The sequence below is a fragment of the Vigna umbellata genome, chromosome 10 (genome assembly GCF_029865625.1).
Source record: "Vigna umbellata cultivar VRB3 chromosome 10, Vumbellata_1.0, whole genome shotgun sequence".
Classification (NCBI taxonomy): domain Eukaryota; kingdom Viridiplantae; phylum Streptophyta; class Magnoliopsida; order Fabales; family Fabaceae; genus Vigna; species Vigna umbellata.
In genome coordinates, this window is record NC_142174.1 from 12,164,850 (window position 1) to 12,185,092 (window position 20,243).

At 34.7% G+C, this 20,243-nt stretch overlaps 3 protein-coding genes across 4 annotated transcripts; 1 reads left to right on the plus strand and 2 right to left on the minus strand.

Annotated features, from left to right (window-relative positions):
• Positions 1–561: 561 nt before the first annotated feature.
• LOC124839737 (uncharacterized) lies at positions 562–7,681 on the minus strand. Its single transcript, XM_088100417.1, has 11 exons — positions 7,293–7,681; positions 6,787–6,865; positions 6,547–6,654; positions 5,703–5,819; positions 4,878–5,225; positions 4,424–4,731; positions 3,417–3,516; positions 3,279–3,338; positions 2,604–2,690; positions 1,395–1,535; positions 562–1,121 (listed from the first exon to the last, which is right to left on the minus strand). Exons 1-11 carry the CDS (start codon positions 7,403–7,405, stop codon positions 792–794), a joined length of 1,791 nt encoding a protein of 596 aa, XP_087956543.1. The 5' UTR covers positions 7,406–7,681; the 3' UTR covers positions 562–791.
• Positions 7,682–11,006: 3,325 nt separating this feature from the next.
• Positions 11,007–13,191, plus strand: LOC124839752 (putative aquaporin TIP2-2). Its single transcript, XM_047315664.2, has 3 exons — positions 11,007–11,211; positions 12,333–12,580; positions 12,673–13,191. Exons 1-3 carry the CDS (start codon positions 11,085–11,087, stop codon positions 13,045–13,047), a joined length of 750 nt encoding a protein of 249 aa, XP_047171620.1. The 5' UTR covers positions 11,007–11,084; the 3' UTR covers positions 13,048–13,191.
• Positions 13,192–13,972: 781 nt separating this feature from the next.
• Positions 13,973–19,958, minus strand: LOC124839759 (ATP binding/leucine-tRNA ligases/aminoacyl-tRNA ligase). Of its 2 annotated transcripts, none has more exons than XM_047315671.2 (4): positions 19,802–19,958; positions 18,175–19,706; positions 14,670–16,418; positions 13,973–14,306 (listed from the first exon to the last, which is right to left on the minus strand). In XM_047315671.2, the coding sequence occupies exons 1-3, from the start codon at positions 19,873–19,875 to the stop codon at positions 14,677–14,679; spliced, it is 3,348 nt and encodes a 1,115-aa protein (XP_047171627.2). In that variant the 5' UTR covers positions 19,876–19,958; the 3' UTR covers positions 13,973–14,306; positions 14,670–14,676. The 2 variants fall into 2 exon arrangements, with proteins under 2 accessions (XP_047171627.2, XP_087956618.1); XM_088100492.1 differs by having other exon boundaries at positions 18,175–19,689; positions 19,802–19,880.
• Positions 19,959–20,243: the final 285 nt, after the last annotated feature.

Consider the following 20,243-nt stretch of genomic DNA (forward strand, 5'->3'; position numbering starts at 1 on the left):
TTAAGAGGGTTTGTACGAACTCTCTCTAGGTCCTTAAATTTGCTACTCCTAGTACCATTTTCTCATTCTGACTATGGATCTATGTGCATACATAACATGCATATGTCATCTCGTCAAAACTTCATGCAAAAAATGAAAAACTGCTGCATGCTACTCGTAGCCCCTTCACTTTTTTATAATCTTTTTTATAAACAGAAAACCTTAATACGAAGCATAAGTTATAAAATTAAAACTCTCAATTTAAGAACTAAGATTCTTTTATTAGATATGCTTTTATTAGATATTCTTCCTTTATTCATCAATAAAGTCAAATTTTTAGCACTAATTCTAAACAACTAAAAGGAGCGATGTCCAAACAAATTTTCAGCCCTTTAATCCAAGTACTTATTTATATTTTATATTGTCGACAAAAAATAAATAAATCCAAGTATGCTTTATGTGACACTGAAGTTGCCAGAGCAAAACAATTAGATATACTTGACCTTACGATTTTAGGATAGAAAAAATTAACCATATATGGTAGTAGTGTGATCAACATTTCTATACTTATGCTCACCTACATCCACCAAGAACGTATTACCGTTTATTATTATATTCTACAACTTCCAAGTTAGGCGGCTACATTTATAAAAATATTTAGATAGTAAGTACCAAATCTAACACAAGAAAAAATTAGTGTTAAAATGTACAAGAAATTTCTATGAACACCTACAATTAGCTTCCTCGCTTTCCTCAGAACAGTGAAGTCTAAAAGAAGTAAATGACCTCTTCATTGCAGTAAGATGTCATAATCATACCCACCATGGCTTGTCTATTAGATCCTTCGACAACATGTACCTGAACCGAGAACTATAAGGTATCCATTCGATGATCTGAGATGACTTTTTATTGGATTTACGACCAAGGCACTTCTGTATTGAATCATGGAGTTTCTTGTCAACACTTTCCATTGCCCATCCAAGGAGATCATCTAGACTGATTGACGCTTCTCTAGAAAATCTTTCCACCAATTTAGGGAGAAAAACTTTGCTTGACTTCTTTACAATTACATTTGCTTGAAGAAACTCCCTTTTGGCAAAATTCAGCTGTTCTCTTATATTTGATGCAGTGTAGACCTTTAGCTGCAGCTCAGTAACAAGAAGAGTCTTGATCAACAATTTAAAATTAGGTTATAAGGGAGCAGGAACTGATATGGATGCAAATTTGAATATCATACCCTATATTTTTGGAATTTCTCTTATTTACTACCTTTTTTTTACTTACTATGCTTCATCAATCCATCAAACATTGATTAGGATGCAGACTCAAGAAGATCAAAGCCCTAACTAACATTACATTTTGCCATCGATATTAAAACTGCAATTCTTGGAAAAAAGTAAATAAAAGAAAATTACCACAGGATCAGACAAAGCCCCGGTGCAAAGGGCAAAACAAACAAGGGGTTGAAAATCATTAATATACAATTTTGAGCTGATAAACTGCTTTTCGTCACCATTTTTCTTCCTCAGAGCTGCAGCCACAAAGCTTTCGAGCCACTGTGCTTGATAAAAAAAAATAATAATCAGATGAAACATGAGAAGCCATCCTAACATCAAAATTTGGTATTAAAATTTTTCACTTCAAATTCTCTTAAAAAGATCATTATAATACAAGGAAAATAAGATTCTAATGGAGTTCTAAGCATCTTGCTCAGAAAATAATTATATTAAAACTTCTTGTGGAGTCATGGTCTTCTCTTTCCAAATGAAAAGCAAACCCTAGAGCCCTTCTGGTTTAGGATAAGTACTAGAGGAAACAGTCCAATTCTGCTTTCTTCCCTCTAGTGAGCTAATCAAACAGGACAAACTCATCCTATTCTGTTCATTAAGTTAAATTTATATAGAAAAGTAGGGTTAGGAAAAGTAATTACATAGATAAACAATGTTTTCCCCTTTCAACCTCATCTCCAGAGAACCAAAATCACATGTCTTGTCGCTTTCTCACAACAAAAATAACAATTTATCAACGAAGACTATAACTATCATGAGTGTTACTATTTGAACTATTGCTCAATTGTTTTTCCTTTTCTGTTGCTGTCCCCAGTACTTCCACCAGCACCACTATTGTCCCACATCTACTGCCACTACCATCCCTCTCCTGATTACCACCATCACTGTCACCCGTCCTTTCGCGAGGAGAATTTTGTTATTTGTGCACAATTTATATTATTATCTACCATACTGTATGACACCTATCAAACACTAGATTAGATTATCTTATCTAGCTTATATCTTTGCCTACATTGACATAACTTTCTTATCCGCCCTTGTCTAATCCTGTCCAGAAAACAACCGTATTACTTTAGAAGATCATTGGTGATGGGGATTGTTAAACCATAGCAGTGCAATACCAATTTAATGATATCCACGTTCAAACGGATTCATTAATGACCTTCTAAAAAAATATATGCTTGCAAGCAGCAGATGCAAATCAAGGGAAGAATCTGTGATTTGTAATAACCCTTGGGTCAAAACAGAAAGGCATATATACATACACATAGAGTTACACTATTTGGATCAATCAAAATATTCCACCATTTAAATGCACAAGGGTCAGAGGAGTACCCGTCCAATGCGGGGGGTTCGAAAGCCAAATATTGCTTGTTCAATGGCATTTGCACTTATGATATGACCACCAATATTGTAAGCAGCCTGCACTACACAATTGCACTTATCATTTCATATTTTCCACAACGTATCAATTAAAAAATAATTAAGAACAATATTGTACCGGTGAGAAATTGGAAGGCCTAAAGGTGTATCTCAATGATATTATGTGTTAACTAACGTAAGTTACTACCCATCGGAATCTAAATGCCTCCAAATAGCGAAGCATATTTAGATGATATGCCTTTTGACAACTTAATCCATGTAAATGATAACAAGTAATCAAGAGTAGGTGAATTGGAGTTTCTTTTTCTTCCTCCTACAAAGACAGAATTTAGTTTATGTTCCATGTAGACGTGACTGTTTCTTTGTAATTTGTTGGATTAAAAAAAATGAAATAAACATTATTCGGACATGGTTTCTTTATAATTTGTTGGATTAAAAAAAATTGAAATAAACATTATTTAGATATGGTTCCTGGTCTAGGCACAGCAGTGAACCCAACAAAGATTGGCTGATGGAAGACACTTCAGGAAAGTATTATCCTTCGTAAGTTTTAATAAACATTCTTAAAGTGTTAATAACTTGGAGCTGACTAAGTAGAATATCCAATTGAATAAAGAAATACACTACCTTGTGAAACAAGGCCAGCCTCTTCAGAGAACCCTGGGGAATTCCATATGCTAAATATGCCTATTATCAGTAAAATAAAGTTATACATTCTGAAAGTTGGCTAAATAAAAATCATAGTCATGTGAGCGTGAATATTACATGCATCACAAGAGCATTATGCACATTGATCCAGAACGCAATCTGTCCATCATGTTCCATTTGACTGATATTCACCCTTTCGAGCTGTTCAACTAGTACTCTGAAGGAAGTGAGGAAGGAACGGGTTATGTCCACAATTTAATCATTATAATCTAGGGAGTGGTTGGACAAAAATAACAATTACACAGAAAACTAAAACTGAAATTTTTTCCCTTAATAGACTGTCAGTTAAGCAGATTAAGCAAACTTTTTGTGTTCTCTAAAAGATTAAACTGTAAGGAATTACATTACGTTTATATAAAGGTTTCAAATAGTTTCTTTAAGAGATATTATTGATGTTTTCCTATTTTATTTATTGGCTCATCCTTCATATGATGAACTACATTTAGCAGGACCTTTATGAGGCAAAATTTTGCCATTTATTTCTTAAGATTGTTGCTCTCGCATACTTTCCAATTTATTCATATATGATATTATCTTTTTCTGTATTAACACTTATGTGCTGCATTATTAAGTCAGCACACACCTAATAAAATAAAGTGCATTATGAACCAATAAAGTCATTTGACTAGCTTTAACTGTTAAGCCCATTGTACATTCTACAATATAAAGATTTTGTATGAAAAATTGTGTGAAATTTAAGTAAACTTTAGAATCTATTAACGGCCTTCCAGTAGTCAGAATTTCTTTTTTGGCCGCAGTACTATAAACATAAATCACAGAAGATTAATGCATTTTGTAAGTGTCAATCAAATAACAGAAATTGTCTCGCAAATCATTATACAGACGACGATAAACATATAATAGAGGGTAATTGTAAATAACTCTTACTAAAATTGCCAGAGAACTATTAGTTGTCGAGTTTCTATTTTTTCAATCAACACAAAATATTTCATGGTATGCCACTGCATTAAGAAGACTCTTTGTAAGTGCATGAGAAGCACCTTCTTGGTATTCACACTTTTAATATAGCATCATCTTAAACTCATCAATTTTAAAGAACGGACCTGTAGTTGTCAATGGCGTAAGAAGCATGTGAAGAATGACGTTTACGTGTAGCAATCCAAGATATTTCCACCACTGATTTGTAAGAACAGTCCCGATCCTCTACAAAAATACCATGTCTTGGCCGTACAGCATGAGTGGATGACCTACTCTTTTCAGTATTTACAGAGGTTGCACTACGGAGCCAGCAATATACAGTTGCCATACACTTTACCATCTCCTCAGAAAGCCTGTTCGGGCACAAGTTTAGATGATCCTTTAAAGTTCGCAATACTGGAGTTTTCTCCATTTTGGTAAACTTCTCATGAACCTGACATGATTAAGGTCAAAATGTCGGAACGAAAATCAGAAGAGAATTTTTAGTACATTGGGTTCTTCTTTTGGATGGTATTACTTATAAGCTTTTTCTGTTCACAGAAAAGACAGAAAACGGGTAACTGTAGTAATATATTATACCTTAGTGGAATCAGGACAAGTCTTCCCAAAATAAACTTTGCCCTTGCCACAAGATAAAGGAGGATAACTTGACCCAAAGATTCTGTTCTTCAAGTCATTGTTAGAAACCAGAGCTTGCAAGGGTCTCATGGGAAACTTTTTTGACGAACAGAAAGCACTTGAAATTATACTTGGATGCCTCCTAGATTCATGCTTTGTGTGAGCAGGTGAAGCCACCCCAGAATTTTGTTCAGAAGGTGGCCGGCTAACACAATGTTCAAAAATACTTCTATACATGGCAAGCACGTGTTTCTCTCTGCTTGTAACTTCTTCTTCAAGTAACTCAATTTCAGCAATTAAATCTTTTGTCTAAAAAGGGGGAAGAAAAGAAAAAGAGTTCATTTCTATAAAACTGATGATTACTTTTTACTTATGGCCATATCTTGAATGAGAAAAATAACATAGCGCATTATACATGTCAATCAAAGTTTGCAATTCAAGCATAGTGTCCCTTTATGCTTATCACAAGTTACAGTTCTTTTGCAAGTGAATAAACTCCTCTTGTCCTAATAATTTATAATCCTAAATAGCTTATTCTATGTTTTGTCGTGATTGTTTAAACTTGAACACTTCAGTAACATAACATGTAACAATACTTCAGTCTGAAGACTACACATACACAGAATTGCACATTATAATAGTTAATAACCAAATTAACCTGAAAGCAGTTGTTGGTGGGTGTCCAATGTCCATGAATGGTTTATTTGTCTACCATGTCCACTACTATCTTGACAGATATAGAAAGTGTGAATAGAACACAGGCCTGAGTATCAAATGTCAAATTACCTGAGCAGCAAAGTGCCTGTGTCCAGGTGATAAAGTACTTGAGGCACGGCCCATTGCTTTCTCAAGCAAGATACGCATAGATTTTTCCTGCTGTAGGCGTAGCTGTAGCTGCTCAACCTTCAAATAAATACATCATATGGTTCGGGCTTCAATGAACTACCAAGCTACAGCCATCTTACAGGAAAATAAAAACCCACAAATCTGGTATTGCCTTTCAATAATGTAAGTCCTTCATGTTTCCCATATGTGTTTTCATAAAAAGAGATAAAATACAAAAGATGCATTTCCCCAAAGACACAATATGTTTTCTTAAGCTTAGCTTATATCCATATGAATATTTTCTACAATTCTTTTCCATTGTAATTTATTGATCTTAAGATGCTTCTAAGTTTCTCATTATTGACAACGATCTTTTCAGAATAATTGTACCTCTGCTCCCACAATAAAGTATTTTTAAACTTATTATCAAAAAAGAGTATGTCAAATACTAATCATATTACTTTATATCAACTAGTGCCAGGATCATATACTCAATTTCTTTCCTTTTAAAGGTCTCTTCAATGTTTATACTCCTGTGTAGTTGGAACTTGGAAATTCAAAATTTCAACTTCTAAACAAAACTTCTACTATACATTAAAGGTAAGAGAAAAAACATTAACTCAATTTCGGGGGAAAGGTGGGAAAACCTAGAAGCAGTAGTGTCTTTCTGAGTCATCTCAGCTTCGTAAACTTGAAAGAATAGTCACACAAGAAATACCTAAGAATCTAGGTATCCAGAGATTCCTCCAAACCAAAATGGGAGGGAGATCCACTGTGATTATATACAAATACAAATATAACTTACATCTTTTTCCAATGATGATCTATGATTTGAAAAAGTTTTATTGTTACAGGTGAGGTTGTCATGTAAAGGACTTGGTACCCTGGAAGTCGACACTGAAGTTGGTGAAACCTGTTCAAGTAATAGCAAATGAATTACTTTAATTTCAAAATTACGATACTCTATAACCATTGTTTCCTCCATAGGATTATAAGATATGACTTAAGTAAAAGATCAAATTTATACTTCAATCTCACAACTCACAAGATATTCATCATGGCCTTTCTCTAAAGGATGCAAAACTACACCTCTTGAAAATTTCAGGTTCCTGTCAGAAGAAGCACTGAGAAGTGCACAACAAATCACATAAATGAAGCAGCTCAAAACGATTATAGCAATTTGTCAAAAAAAAGCATCAACATTTACCCTAAAACCTTTTACCACAATCCACAAAGTACCCCACCCAAACCAAGTTTTCTTAAATCGTTACTTCATCAATATATTCAGTCGGAACCTATCATTCTCTCCGCTTTTTATTTTTATAATGCTCTTGAATTCAAATTAACAAAAAAAGGGAAAGAATTACAATTTTCATTTAAAAAGCCAAATAGTTAAACTTCTTCACACAAGTGGAGATTCATTAACCAATGTTTATTTATTTCATAAGAAAATCCTTAGCTTAAAAAAGTTATTCATTATTTTCTCAGAAAGTTATTATAAGCAAAGTACAAGGAGGCACGACTGAGTTTCAGTTTAAGCAAAAACAAAACCTGTTAGAGCGCCTGTGCACCCTAGAACTTGCACCCTGAGGCTCAGCATATGCACCCACTTGTGCATCACCGTCTTTGTCAAATACACTATGAAAGTAAAACTCACCCATCATTAATTCTTAACTAATCTAGAAACCCTCTCGAGTTCTTCTTCATCTATCTATCCATCCATCCATCAACAACACTATCAAATCCCACACACTGTATTTACTACACAACGGAACACCAGGGACCGAGTTTCAAATGCAAGGGCGAGTGTGGGCCTCGAATAATTAATTGAGCATAACACAAACAAGGATGCTTCGCATAGAAGAAGAATCAAATTGAAAAAGAAAAAAATAAATAAAACAAAAATGCGAAACAGTGAAACCGTTTTTTGGGCAAAGGAGAATGTGAAGTGAAATAAATAGCAATAGTTACCGAAAGACTGCGATGATCAGAGAAAGTGGCTGGCTGCACTGATCGGAATTGAATTGGATGGGCACTGAGTTGTTGAACGCATTCAATGTTGCGATTTAATTCGCGTACAGCTTCATCACCCTCTCTTTCTCTCTCTTACACATGCATCGATGTTGAGTTGGTAATGGAAATGGAAAGCATTTCTACTATGAGTAATGCAGATTCTTTGATGATGCTTTGAATTTGAAGTGGAAGTGTTGGTCACACACATTCTTCACCCGCCAATTTCTTTTTGCCCTTTTCGCTTCTGTTTTCCACTTTTCCCTTTCTCATCCTTCACACTTTTGGATTTTAGCTTTTAATTTTACCTCTTTTTGATCTTCTCAACTTTTGCCACTACTATCAAGTGTTAGCCTCTTTCCTTGTAATCCTTATTCATAATAAACAAATAATAATCTTTTTGAAATGGAGGACCCAAAAGCAATTACAGTGACTTTAAAAGTACTTTTAGAACGTGAAAAACTTAACCGAACAGATAACGGTACCCACTGACGCGATTCCTGATTCCTGAGCTATGTTACTTCACTGTAAAATTGTGTCCATGGATTCATAATATGTTAATAGGTGGAAGAAGTGGATTGACTTTAATTTTATTGTTTTATTTTAAAGACTAAAATATTGTAATATATTACATTTTTAAATGTAATTTTTACATTAATTTATTTTACAAATTAAAATTGAAAATTATTATTTATTATATACATCAATTAAATCACCCATAATTCTCCACTTAGTTTCCTTATCTTGTTATTGTTTTTTTTCTCTCGATAAAGATGATTTTATCTTTTATTCTTTTTATTTTATTTTTCCTTCCTTTAATCTAAACAAAACATATAAAAACTGAGTTAAAACACTGATTATTTGCTATTTATTTGAAAGAAAAATAAGAAATGATAAAAATTACTTCCTGGAATTTGCAATGAAATGTTTTCTTCCATATTTATATGAAATGAGATAAAATTATACTTCTGTTTTTTATTGTTTAATTTAAATTTTTAAGTTAAATAAACTTATCATAAAATATCAATTTTGAATTTTGCAATAAATTACTTATGATAATGAAATATTGAAAGAAAAGAAAATAATTAGTGTAAAAAAATTCTAAAATTTGGTATCAGACTAGAATTAGAAGTAAAATAGAAAGAAAAGGTTAAAAAGGATATAAATAATAAGGGAAAAATAAGAGAAAATCACTCTATTATGCAAATGATTAAAAGGGTGAGTTAAGAAAATAAAATTATCTCTTTTTTTATTTCTATCTATTCAAATTTCCTTTTTACTGTGGTATAATCTTATTCAGTTTGGTCCAAAAATAAGTCTTGGCATTTAATATCTTAGATCAGTTGAACTTCACAACATCTTAAGAAGAATTTTTAACTTAATTGATAGTGTTTTTGCTACGTATAGTATAATAATTATATAATAATTATAATAATTATAATAATCATAATAATTTATAATTATATAATTTATCTCAAAATCCATCAATTCATTTCATATATTTCATGTTAAGAATGTTTCATATATATATATATATACAATTATATAATGGTTCGTCCTTAATGCATGTGCTTTTAAAAACACAAAAGTAAATTAATTTTTAATTTTAACAAAATTTGATTAAAGGATTGTATGATTATAACTTAACAGTTTGATTGACACAAAATACTTATTTTGTATAAACTTGTAATGGTTATACTTTTACTTACTAAAGCAAAAGCTACTAATAAACTTCGACTTATTTTAGAAGAAACATTACAACTTGAATTTGGTAAGAATTTTGTTAAAAAACAATACATTTGTTAATCCTATCTCGACACTCATGTTCACAACAATTAATCATATCTAAACAGAGAAATCAATCATCAATAAATAATTTTTTCAAGTCATAACAATTATACTATATATTTTCTACGAAACTGATGTTGATTGATGTTATTTTCTACCAAAGGATTGTACCAAGAGAAATTGACTTCAATTAATAGGTATAATACACACTCCAGAATGTTCATATGATAAAAGTCTGTACAAAAATAGAAGACAGAGAAAACATAAACAAAAACTGTTCTTATAGCCGTCCAACCACTACTTATCAGTTACCATAGTTATGGCATTAAAAAACTTCAGATCCTACAATAAACTGACGTTGATTTGTTTAAATAATCTAAAATTCAAGTGTTGAATATGTAAAATTAGATATAAAAAAATATAATTTATTATATATTGTTCTTCTACCCTTTAGATCGGATTCAGACCTAAATTAGATGCATACAAATCGATTCAACATAACCTACTAACGTTAAATATATAAATATTAACTATTCTGAAAAAATCGTGATCACAAAATATAGAGAAAAAAAAACATACACTAACGAGAGCCATTAACAACACATACAAATTCTATGAAATTTTCTAACTCAACCATATAACATAAAAACAAATAATATGGTACAAAGAGTCCTAACTCTAGTGCATCCTTACAATCACTATATTTGAAAAATTGTTTACTTTAAAGTTTGATATATCTCTATCAAAACTTTACCTAATTTAAATAAAATCACTGTCAAAAAAGATAGCTGCAGCAAAACAATATCAAATTGGCAACTATTTTAAATGTCTGTTTTTTACTATTTATTGATAAGAAAAAGAAACATTGGCATTATTAATAAGTAGTCAATGAATAAAAACGTGAACATATATGTCAATTGTACCATCATGGGAGTTTATGAGCCACAAATATATATATATATATATATATATATATATATATATATATATATATATATATATATATAAATATATTATGCATATGTATAGAATTCTCTCTAACATGTTCTTGCCACCATTGTTATCATTAACATTTAATTTTGGCCACCTTTAGTTGATTTGGCTACAATGAAAAGGACGAGTAACAGATGATTTTTTAAGTGCAAGTGGAGTTTCCTATAATAATATTCCCCTAGGATGCTTATCCATCCAATTTTCTTTTAAAGTGTTCCTCCTTTATTGTTGAATATTATTGAAAACTATTGAGCTTATGACTAAAAAAACAAAGATGAAAACAAATGATAGGAGTTTTAAAATGGAGAAAAGAGTGAGGTATGGGATTAGTTAGGTTTTAGATTATTAATGAAAGCCTTATCCAACCACTGACGTGGGCCATGGTCGGTGCCGTGACAGCCAACAATGGCTGTCCCTTGGTAATCATGTGTAATATAATTATTTGAATTGTTGTTATATAAACCTAAGCAAAGATTTATGAGGCAAAGCAGTAGCAGTAGTTAATAATAGAAAGATAGGTTGTTTGGTTTTGAAGTAAGGGAGGTTCCAAAAATGGTGAAGATCACTCTTGGTAGCTTTGAAGACTCTTTTAGCGCTGCCTCTCTCAAGGCCTATTTTGCAGAGCTTCATGCCACTCTAATTTTCGTCTTCGCTGGTGTTGGATCAGCCATTGCTTACAGTAAGTCTTCAACCGCCACTAATTATCTATATACTGTCTTTCTTTTTCTGTTAAAAAACCTACCCGAGACCAACACTCTCAAACCAGAACAGTAACTTCATACTTCTCATAACACTGTCTCTCGGTCACGTAAATGAAAAGAAAGAAAAAAAAAACATTTGTGCGTGTACGTAAAACAATTACAATTATCACTAAGCTTGCTGGAGATCTAACAGTTAGTCAAAATTAAAACCGTTTGTGTATGTAACAGATAAATGTAACTCTCAAGCAGGATGTTAAGATTGAGTAAACTCAATTTCTAGAAAACATTTTCCATTAACTAAAGTCTCGGGTCTCAAATATGAACAAGGACAAAACTAAATTTTATTTAATTGGAGAGCAATAGATACCTGCCTGGAATATAGCATATATAAGTTTTCTCATTATGTATGCAAGTGAAAGAATATGATTATACTTAATTTGAACTAAACACCTCTTATTCTTAATTTTAAATATTATATGTATACTTCAGAAAAGCTTGAAATGTTATTTTTAGCTCCACTATTTTTGTGATTCTTGTATATTCCAACCGAAAGTTCAATGATAACTCCAAATAACTAATGAGTGATGATGCACAAACAATCCATTGTTTATTAAATACTTTTTAAAACAGTATTTAGAAGAAGAAAAATTAAGGATTTAGTTTTAATGAATTAAAATAAAAAATTATTTTACAAGTGTTACTTTTATAAGAATTAATGACAATAATTTCTATTCGAGGGAGATGATAAAGAAAAAAAAAGCTAAAAGGAAAAAAATGAAAACCCTTATTTTGTGAAGATTAAAAAATGAATTAAATATTTTTAAAAAGATTGTCAATTTCTAATATTCCAGTCTAACAATATGAACGTGCTAATCACGGATTAAGTTTTATTTAATTAAACCATTGAAATAAATGCAAGTAAATTAAATAACAGCAAGTGTTTCATATAGGTATATGTACTACGATGACTATAAAACAATGTTGGTGAAAGTATCCATAAAGAAGGAATATAGTATAATAGTTTTATGGTAGTGCATGCATGTTAGTGTTGGCAGAAGTAACACATAATGAAGTGGTTGGTTGTGTTTGTTTTACATAGACGAGGTCACGAAAGATGCTGCATTGGATCCAACGGGGCTGGTGGCAGTAGCGGTGGCACACGCATTCGCACTGTTTGTAGGTGTGTCTGTTGCAGCCAACAGCTCAGGTGGACATTTGAACCCAGCTGTCACATTTGGATTGGCTGTCGGAGGAAACATCACCCTCCTAACTGGTTTCTTGTACTGGGTTGCTCAATTGCTGGGTTCTATCCTTGCATGTCTCCTCCTCAATTTGGTTACCGCCAAGGTACATTAATATTTCCAAATGATATTATTTTATTTTCACAATAATCGAATATATCTTCAACTTCTAATGCTGTTTTGGTTGATGTCACACAGAGCATTCCAACCCATGGACTGGCTTATGGTGTGAACGCTTTCCAAGGTGTGGTGTTTGAAATTATTATCACTTTTGCGTTGGTTTACACAGTGTATGCAACTGCAGCTGACCCTAAAAAGGGCTCATTGGGCACCATTGCACCCATTGCTATTGGGTTCATTGTGGGTGCCAACATCCTAGCTGCTGGCCCATTCAGTGGTGGGTCCATGAACCCGGCCCGCTCATTTGGCCCAGCTGTGATTAGTGGAAACTTCGCTGATAACTGGATCTACTGGGTTGGCCCATTGATTGGAGGAGGTTTGGCTGGGCTCATTTATGGAGATGTCTTCATTGGTTCCTATGCCGCTGTCCCAGCCTCCGAAACCTATCCTTAAAAAACATATCTTATTGTTCTCCTTTGTTCCTTCAAGCTTTTTCTCTTTCTTCAACGTTTGCTGTCCTGTACCTTCAATTTTCCTTTCACCGCTTGTAATAATTCTGTAAATTTTAAATTGAACTCGAAGCATGCCTTGTTGGAACTCCCGTTATTTTTCCGTTTTCATCCTAACGGTAATAACAACCGCGAGCGAATAACTTTTTTGACACAGTCAAACTGACCAGTGGCTTTATTGCCTCTGTAATCTAAAACGTTGCTATATTCTGAAACATAACTACTAACAAAACTTTTCCTCGGATCTGTAATCCTTGTCCTAATTCTAAATGTTGAGATCATTAATATCTATTTTAATTCTTATATACGAATAAGATAGAATATTTACTTAAATAACTTTATGATTTCTCACACGCTTCTATATTTTCGTATGATTTTCAATAGAAAATTATTTTGGATCTTATACATCAATTCCACACTAACTTTTTCGCAGTAAAAACAAAGACCCTTATAAATTAGATAATCCATCTTAAACTAACCTTTCACGAAAGAAAAAAAAATGGCGGGTGAAATTACAATGAAAATAATAAGATCCAAAATAGGCATGTCCAACCCAACGCCATGCCACAAAGAAATGCTTGAAACAGACATTTTACTACATTCATTATTAGTAGTTGAAATGTATTTAAATTTTCAAATAGTGGGTCTTATCTCATTTAATTAGTACGTCACCTAAATCTATAATTTTCAATACATTTCAATCGATAATAGACTATGATTTATTAAGAGTATTTACTAGTTTGATCTCCACTATTAAAATAAATTAAAACAAGGAATTTTAGCAATTAATCTAAGTCAGAGACTTTCGATTATGTTCAATCTAAACAGTAAAATGTCAGGAAATGAACTCCTAAATCCAGCAACTATAATTTGAACAACATTTTAGTATGATTGAATGGTATTATAAAATAAAATAATCCATCACCATAAGAACATTATGGTACAAAATGTACTTTTCTCAATAATCAGAAAATTGACAACTTGGCCAAAAAGATGTAGAGCAAAACAAAGGATGTGTAATAGAATTAAAAGCTGAGACGATATAGGGCACAGAACAGGAGGACGAGCCAAACTGAATTCCACATGGTAATTTCAACCAAAATCTTGTTATCCACAAAATTGTTCAAGCTCCCCCAACCACAACAAAGAACAATTTAGATCAGGTTAATCATGCTATATCATCTCGGTAATATCAGTGGCAACCTGCAAAAGACATAACAGATGAGCACGTTTGAGCAAGACAATAGTAATATTAACACTTTGCTAACAATTTCTAAAACAGGAAACTAGAGCAATATCAGTGGAGCAATTATATTTTCAGATATAACGAGAATGCTGACTTTCTAACTTGCTAACAAACATTCTCGAACAACTACACAAAAGAATATTTTTTAATAGAAAGAATTTTAAATTCTGACTCGAATAGAATTAGTTAACACACTCTAAAGGTTTAATAATTTGAAAGATTAAATTTTCCAAATAAAAATAAATAAAGTTCTTGTCTAGATTACAGGAACAAAGAGGAAAGTATGAAAATAGTATAATGGAAATTTTCTAGAACCTCACCCAGTAGCTACTGAGTTAAAAAGATGGCAGTTGGATTTCCAGGGGATGGAGGATTTTGATTTAGTAAAGTAGCATATTTTCCAGCTCTAGCCAAGGAATCCGCATCTGCTGCTGATAAAATTTCCACATCTTCTAGACCTATCTGTCTCTTGATCAAGTCCAAGTTTTCCTTAAGAACCTCAATTTCACCAAATGGCAATCTCAAATCCAGGGCTTGTGCGCCGATTGAAATTGCTTCCTCTTTCTTAAACCTCAAGAAAGGCATACAAAGCTTTTGGGTTTGTTTAAAATTAGAAGACTGACCTACAGAACTCTGTTGTAAGGCCTCCATTATGTCTGAATCGGGTGCAAAAGTTCGAGTATCTCTATTAAATTTTTTCTGAAGAATACTGAGGCACTCAGCTTTCCAACCATCAAACTGTTCATTTACATATATCAAGCCTGTCACCTTGTTTTCTGTCACTGATGTGACTGGAGGACCTTTCTTGTTACCCTTCTTTGAGCCCGAAAGTTGCTTCTGAAGCAACTTCCTCATCATAACAATCGAGTCCTGCAGATATTTATTAGCACTCTTCAGTGTGAGATCAGGTGTATCACCTGTTGGCCAGCCAGCATTCACCACGAAACCATCCTTCTTCAAAAGCTCTCTCCAAATAAATTCTGCATAATGTGGACAGATGGGTGCTAAAAGACGTGTCTGCACATCCATAAAGCGCCACACTAAGTCACGATTGCAACCCCCGACCCCACACGAGAACCTGTACTCATCTCTAGCGGCCTGAAGATCATAAAAGCCAGTCTTGAGAGCTTCACGAAACATATAGTTGGAGTAATTTTGCTCAGTTGTCTTGATAGCTATGTTAATCTCATTGGCAAATACACGATCAGGATAAGTAGATGGCGGACCAGTTCTCATGGAAGATTCTGCTGCCAGATTATCTTCGTACCATGCAATCTCTTTAGTGAGCCGTAGAATTGCAGCATTTGCAGTCTCAAAGACAAAATTTGCATCATCAACACCGTCACCAGCATCGGCCAAAGAGAACCGTGTAGCATCGGCAGAAAATTCTTCAATTGCCTGACGCAATGTCCTAAAATTTCCAGTGGACTTTGACATTTTCTCTGAATTGAGCATAATGTGACCATTGCATCTGAAACCACGAGGCCAGTGATGCTTGGCCATAATTGCTGTATGGTTATAAATCGAGAAGGTAAGATGATTCTGGATGAGGTCCTTACCAGAGACTCGAAGATCAAATGGATACCAATACTCAAACTCCCGCTTCATTTTGTCCAAAAGGGATGATGAAATATCAGTTGACTTGGGATATGATCCATCACAGAAAATATAATCCCATACATCATCAGTAAGTTGTTGTGGTTTAATGGCAGACTGGCTGGATCCATACATGTCACCATTTTGCAAATGGTGTGCAACAGTGTAATAAGCCATGTAAATGGTGGAATCTGATAAAGACTCAACCAAGAACTGTTCATCCCAGGGTATGCGTGTCCCGAGACCAAACGATCGTGAACAGGCCCACTGGTTTAACCAGCCTAAAGTGTGCTCAAATCCATGTCGTGTCTCGTCTGAGTAGAGGCTCATATTAGCAAGGCACTCCTCTGCCAACTTCTTCCATTCTGATTCTCCGTATGTAATGTACCACTGATCTGTAAGGGCTACAACGCATTCATCACCAGATCTTGACATCACCCGTTTCTCTGGTTCACTGTAGACAATAGCCTGACCTGGAAGGTGGAGCCAGAAAAATTAGTAGTGGTGGCAAGATTACAGAGAACAATACAGACACGACATTGAAAAAAACGCAAAAAACTTCAGAACAATTCAACAATCTCAAAATAGTAAAAAGAAAACTACAAAACAGTTTTGCTGGGGACATTATCAACTCAAATTTGAAGGTAAACACTATTCCAAAAGACATGCATGTCGTTAGCCTCAGCAACGAAGTTTACATGATACAGTATTCATAAATAATTGTTCGTAGATGTTTTGTAATACAAAAACAAATTTAAATATTTTTTACATTACCCAAATTTAATTATACTTTTAAATTCATATACTTTAGAATTAAGATGAATATTTATTTGTCAAAAAAGGCAGAATGAATAAATGCGAGATAGAACTCAATGTATTTAGTAAACCAAAAAAAATCTCAATTTTTTATTCAATCGTTTAGCTGCTATCCCTTGAAAACACTAATAATGTAACAAATAAAATTTTGAAAATATCCCAATTTATTGTACCCTTGTGGGTAATCTGGTAATCTACAAATCGACTATGGCCCATACAGCCCCCTTCAGAAGCTTACATATTTATAATACATGGACAGGCAGCATGAGTCCATATCTTGACCACCGTCACCTCATCCTCTAAGCTTAAGATCAAGGAGAAGAGACTGGTCTGAGATACAGGGAAAAGAGATGGGGGACACACCCTACCAAAAATGCATAGCCCAAGGACAATCTAGGTCTTCTAGGACAGGTTACAAACTCAAACGCACAAACTTGATTAAGTTTTGTGAGATTAAATTATGTTGGAAGTCTCACATTGACTAGAAATAAGGCCAATCTATAATATATAAGTAGGTGCAAACCTCACCTTACAAGCTGGTTTTGTGAGATTGAGTTAGGTTTAAAATTCACTTCTTAACATGGTATCAGAAACAGGTTAAAACCTATCCTAGCGAGAATTGTGTGGGTCATGTTGTTCCACTCGCTATCGGACCACTTATTAATATCCAGTCTCACGCTTGAAATGATGTCTATACCTCGGCGTGATGGGGTGTTGGAAGTTCCACATCGACATCCTAGCGAGAATTGTGTGGGTCATGTTGTTTCACTCGCTATCGGACCACTTATTAATATCCAGTCTCACGTTTGAAATGATGTCTATACCTCGGCGTGAGAGGGGTGTTGGAAGTTCCACATCGACTAAAGATAAGACCAATTTATAATATATAAGTGGGTGCAAACCTAACCTTACAAACCGATTTTGTGGAGTTGAGTTAGGCTTAAAGTCCACTTCTTAACAAGTTAAGATTAGAATTCACTTTCTAATATCATATCAAAGCACGAATGTCTATTCTAACAAGATTTGATGAGGCTATTGAACTCCTATCAAACAACTTACAGATATCTAGACTCACTCAATATGACTAATTCTCAACACGAGGAGATGTATTGAAGATTCTACTATAACTTATGAGTAACGAACAAGTTTTGCCTTTTTAAGCCGATTTTGTGAGGTTAAAATAATCTCGTGTTCCATTTTCTTAAGAGAACTTCAAAAACGTTACACAAAGTTTAGAATAGAGAAGTCCTTGCTAACCAATGGGTGATGTTTCCGGTTAAAAATTTATACTTCGATTTTTGTTCTATTAAGCATAAAGGAAGTGAGTGGCAATGTTTATAAATTCTGAGATATACAAGAACAACAATACTACACAATATTAAAAAATAAAAATAAGAGTAAGTAAATGCTGACCTGTTTCCAAAAGCTTGGTCCTAATCAAGGGTTTAGCTTCCTGAACCTTTCTCCCGGCATATTCCCCCACAATCATCGTCCCTTCAGTGAACCCTTTCAAGTAAGTTTGCTTCTTGGCTTCTGCAAGCTTTTCTTTATCATTCTGGCTTTTGATTTTCATCTGCAAGCAAACTGTCTCTGCACATTTGTTCCCAAACTGTGGAATCTCAATGATTGGCACAATCTCAATCGGCATCACCCACTCATCCTTAATCCCATACTTCTCTCTGAAAGCAGGTTTTGCTTTCAAATCATGCAAAGCCATGTAATCATCAGGAGCATCACTGGGCACACTGGTGACGATCCCAGTACCCTTATCCATCAAAATAGACAACATGGGAAGCGCATAAATAACCTCACTAAAAGAAAGTGGAGACTTCAATGGAAGTCCAATCAAGTCACGACCAGTGAGCTCAAGCAAGCAAGACGGTTTCTCCGGAACCCGAGAGTAGTTCTGGTAGGCAAGATTGAGCGCTGCCTTGTGAGCAAGAACAAATACTTCACTATCATTGATTTCAAAAGCCCCGTACTTCCCATCCGGTAACACCCAAGCATTGGTTTGACCATACATAGTCTCAGGTCTCAAAGTTGCAGCCGCAAGAAACACCTTCTTTCCCTCCAACACCTTAAATTTGTCGGGAAAAGGAGCAACCAACTCCATCTTGATAATAGTGTACTCTTGAGGCTGAACTCCTTCACCACTGGCTCTATCATGATCCGCACAAGGTTGACCATCCAATGGAGAAAAAATAGTATACCTCACATCCTTCACAACCTTCCCCATGGACTTCAACTTCCTCATCTGCCACCTCACAAAGGAATCATAATAAGGGTTCATATCGGTAGTAATAAACGACCTTCTCCAATCACAACCTAATCCAAAAGCCTTAAGGTCTTCAACAGCCAAAGGTGGAAAGTAAGAAAGCCACTTATAAGGATCCTGAAACTTGGATATCTCAGCATCAGAAATCCCTACACTTCGCATGATCTCCCACTGGTAAACCTGTCCCGTTGACTTCGCAGCAGCCTTTGACTTTTTCCCTTTGAATTTATCAGGAGGAGCACCATCTCCAGAAGGTTCATCTTCTTGTTGCTGTTCTTCTTCTTCGATTTGGGTGGGGAAGACGGGCGGGTCACCGAAATTGCGGATCTCGCGAGCGAGTTTGTCGGCGGATGCTTTGATTGGCATGCCGGTGCAGTGGAAGGCGAAGGGGAGGAGGACATTGGCACCGCGGAGGCGGTGGAATGCGGCTGCAAACTCGAGTTTGGAGAGGGAGAAGGCGTGGCCAAGGTGAAGGTAACCGTTCATGTAAGGGAATGGGAAGTTGCCAAAGAATTTCTCGCCCGGTTTAGGGTTTACCTCGCCCGGTTCGGCTCTGAAGACCTCTTTCTCTTCCCACCATTTCTGAACCTTCACCTCGATCTCGCGAAGACGGTCCCGGCGCGCGAAGCTCTTCCCGCCATCGCTCGCCATGTCTGTCAGGTAACGGAAGCTACAAGCACCGAAAACAATGAGTTTCAGATCGAAAACAAGAACAGAGAAATGGGAAAAATGGAAGTTTAAACGGCGTTTTTAGATGAATGTAACCTGTGTACAGCCGAAGTTTGAACACGGATAACAGAGTGAGCGAGGCGAGACTGTGTGCGACAAAGCAACAACATGCAGAGTAGAAAACCAGGCGCGGGATAGAAATGAAGAGCGAGGGTTTTGCTTGCTTCTCCAATTTCGGGTCGGGTTTCTCGGCCCGCTTATTTGGGCTTACACGCCCATTTATATCTATATTTGGGCTATTACTTCCTGCATCATAATAGATTCATCTACACTTCAAATATTGGTGAAAGAACAAAACTGCAGAAATGGGGTTGTGGAGTTGTGAAAACGAAGCTTTCAAATGGGATTCTTGAACAACATTCCAGAAAACGAACCCTTTTGAAATCACCAATTTGGAACATGAATTTTCTAATTCGGATTAGGAATTCCCAGATATTTAACTGCACTTACCCCAATACAAGAATCATAAAATTCACTA

Bases quoted from the DNA above. Each gene is read 5' to 3' on its own strand.
- LOC124839752 (XM_047315664.2), top strand. From the start codon at position 11,085: ATGGTGAAGATCACTCTTGGTAGCTTTGAAGACTCTTTTAGCGCTGCC. The intron at 11,212-12,332 runs GTAAGTCTTCAA...TGTTTTACATAG, and splicing joins TGGATCAGCCATTGCTTACA to ACGAGGTCACGAAAGATGCT. The intron at 12,581-12,672 runs GTACATTAATAT...GATGTCACACAG, and splicing joins TCAATTTGGTTACCGCCAAG to AGCATTCCAACCCATGGACT.
- LOC124839737 (XM_088100417.1), bottom strand. From the start codon at position 7,405: ATGATGGGTGAGTTTTACTTTCATAGTGTATTTGACAAAGACGGTGAT. The intron at 6,655-6,786 runs GTGAGTTGTGAG...TTACTTGAACAG, and splicing joins AAGGCCATGATGAATATCTT to GTTTCACCAACTTCAGTGTC. The intron at 3,339-3,416 runs GTAATATTCACG...TACTGATAATAG, and splicing joins ATAATGCTCTTGTGATGCAT to GCATATTTAGCATATGGAAT.
- LOC124839759 (XM_047315671.2), bottom strand. From the start codon at position 19,875: ATGTTGTTGCTTTGTCGCACACAGTCTCGCCTCGCTCACTCTGTTATC. The intron at 19,707-19,801 runs GTTACATTCATC...CGGTGCTTGTAG, and splicing joins CAAACTTCGGCTGTACACAG to CTTCCGTTACCTGACAGACA. The intron at 16,419-18,174 runs GTCAGCATTTAC...TCCACCTTCCAG, and splicing joins GACCAAGCTTTTGGAAACAG to GTCAGGCTATTGTCTACAGT.